Below are 890 nucleotides of genomic sequence, written 5' to 3' on the forward strand. Positions count from 1 at the left end.
CCCGGGGGCACCCCCCCCCCCCCCCCCCCCAGTTTCAGGGGGGCAAAAATCCCCACGATTTCAGGTGCAAAATCCCCCCAAATTCGGGTGACGAGGAACAAGTGTTTCCCCACAGATCCCGGCAGCACCCCCCCGGTGCGGTGCCGGCCGCTCGGCGTGCCGGTTGTGCCGCGTCGCGGTGCCGCATCACGTCGCGTCACTCACAGCGTCTGCATGTTGGCCTTGGTGAGGTCGAAAGCCCACTCGAGGGTGGTCGGCTCCAGCCCGGAGACGCGTTTACACTCGATGGCCACGTTCAAACTGCGGGAGATATCGCAGAAAACGGTGTCAGCACCGGGAATACGCCGCCAACGCTGCCGGAGAACGGTGGCGGTGACACCGCGTGGGGCAAAACTCACCCGTTGCGATCGTATTTCTTGAAAACCGGGAAAGCTTCGAGGGGATCTTCAAGCTGGAAGAAACCAAACAGCACCCCGGCAAAAAAAAAAAGCGGGGAAGTTTCGCTTCCCAGCCATCCGCTCGGCGGCGGTGGAGGGGTTTTACCGATTCTGGGGGTTTTGAGCCCGTTTTTTCGGTGAAGGGGAGACTCACTTTGTTGGCGGCTTCCACCTTGGCACAGACGGCGTCCATGGCCGCTCGCTCCTCCAGGCGTTTTTGCTTCTTCTCCTTGGCTTTGCTCGATTTCCTCTGCAGCCAAAAGCAACAAAAAAATAGGAATTTTCACTAAATTTGGGTTATTTTAAGAAATAACCAAGCTCCGCCCACCAACAGCAGAAATTAATTACAATTAAAGCTCAAGGAGAGAAAAAAAACAAACAAGTGGCAGGTGAGGAGCAGGGTTTGCGCCAAAATCCTTGCAAAAATAGTGATTTTGGGGTAAAACCCAGTGT

At 55.8% G+C, this 890-nt stretch overlaps 1 protein-coding gene across 1 annotated transcript in view; it reads right to left on the minus strand.

Annotated features, from left to right (window-relative positions):
- NAA40 (N(alpha)-acetyltransferase 40, NatD catalytic subunit) overlaps window positions 1-681 on the minus strand; it is a gene marked incomplete at its 3' end in the record, with an annotated part of 1,638 nt that extends 957 nt beyond the window's left edge. Inside the window, exons 1-3 of the mRNA XM_009895600.1 lie at window positions 592-681; window positions 399-451; window positions 205-300 (exon numbers count right to left, since the gene is read on the minus strand). Of these exons, the coding sequence (XP_009893902.1) occupies window positions 205-300; window positions 399-451; window positions 592-630 (188 nt within the window). The remainder of the gene's footprint in view (window positions 1-204; window positions 301-398; window positions 452-591) is intronic.
- Window positions 682-890: the final 209 nt, after the last annotated feature.

The sequence above is a fragment of the Charadrius vociferus genome, unplaced genomic scaffold (genome assembly GCF_000708025.1).
Source record: "Charadrius vociferus isolate BGI_N301 unplaced genomic scaffold, ASM70802v2 scaffold712, whole genome shotgun sequence".
NCBI lineage: Eukaryota > Metazoa > Chordata > Aves > Charadriiformes > Charadriidae > Charadrius > Charadrius vociferus.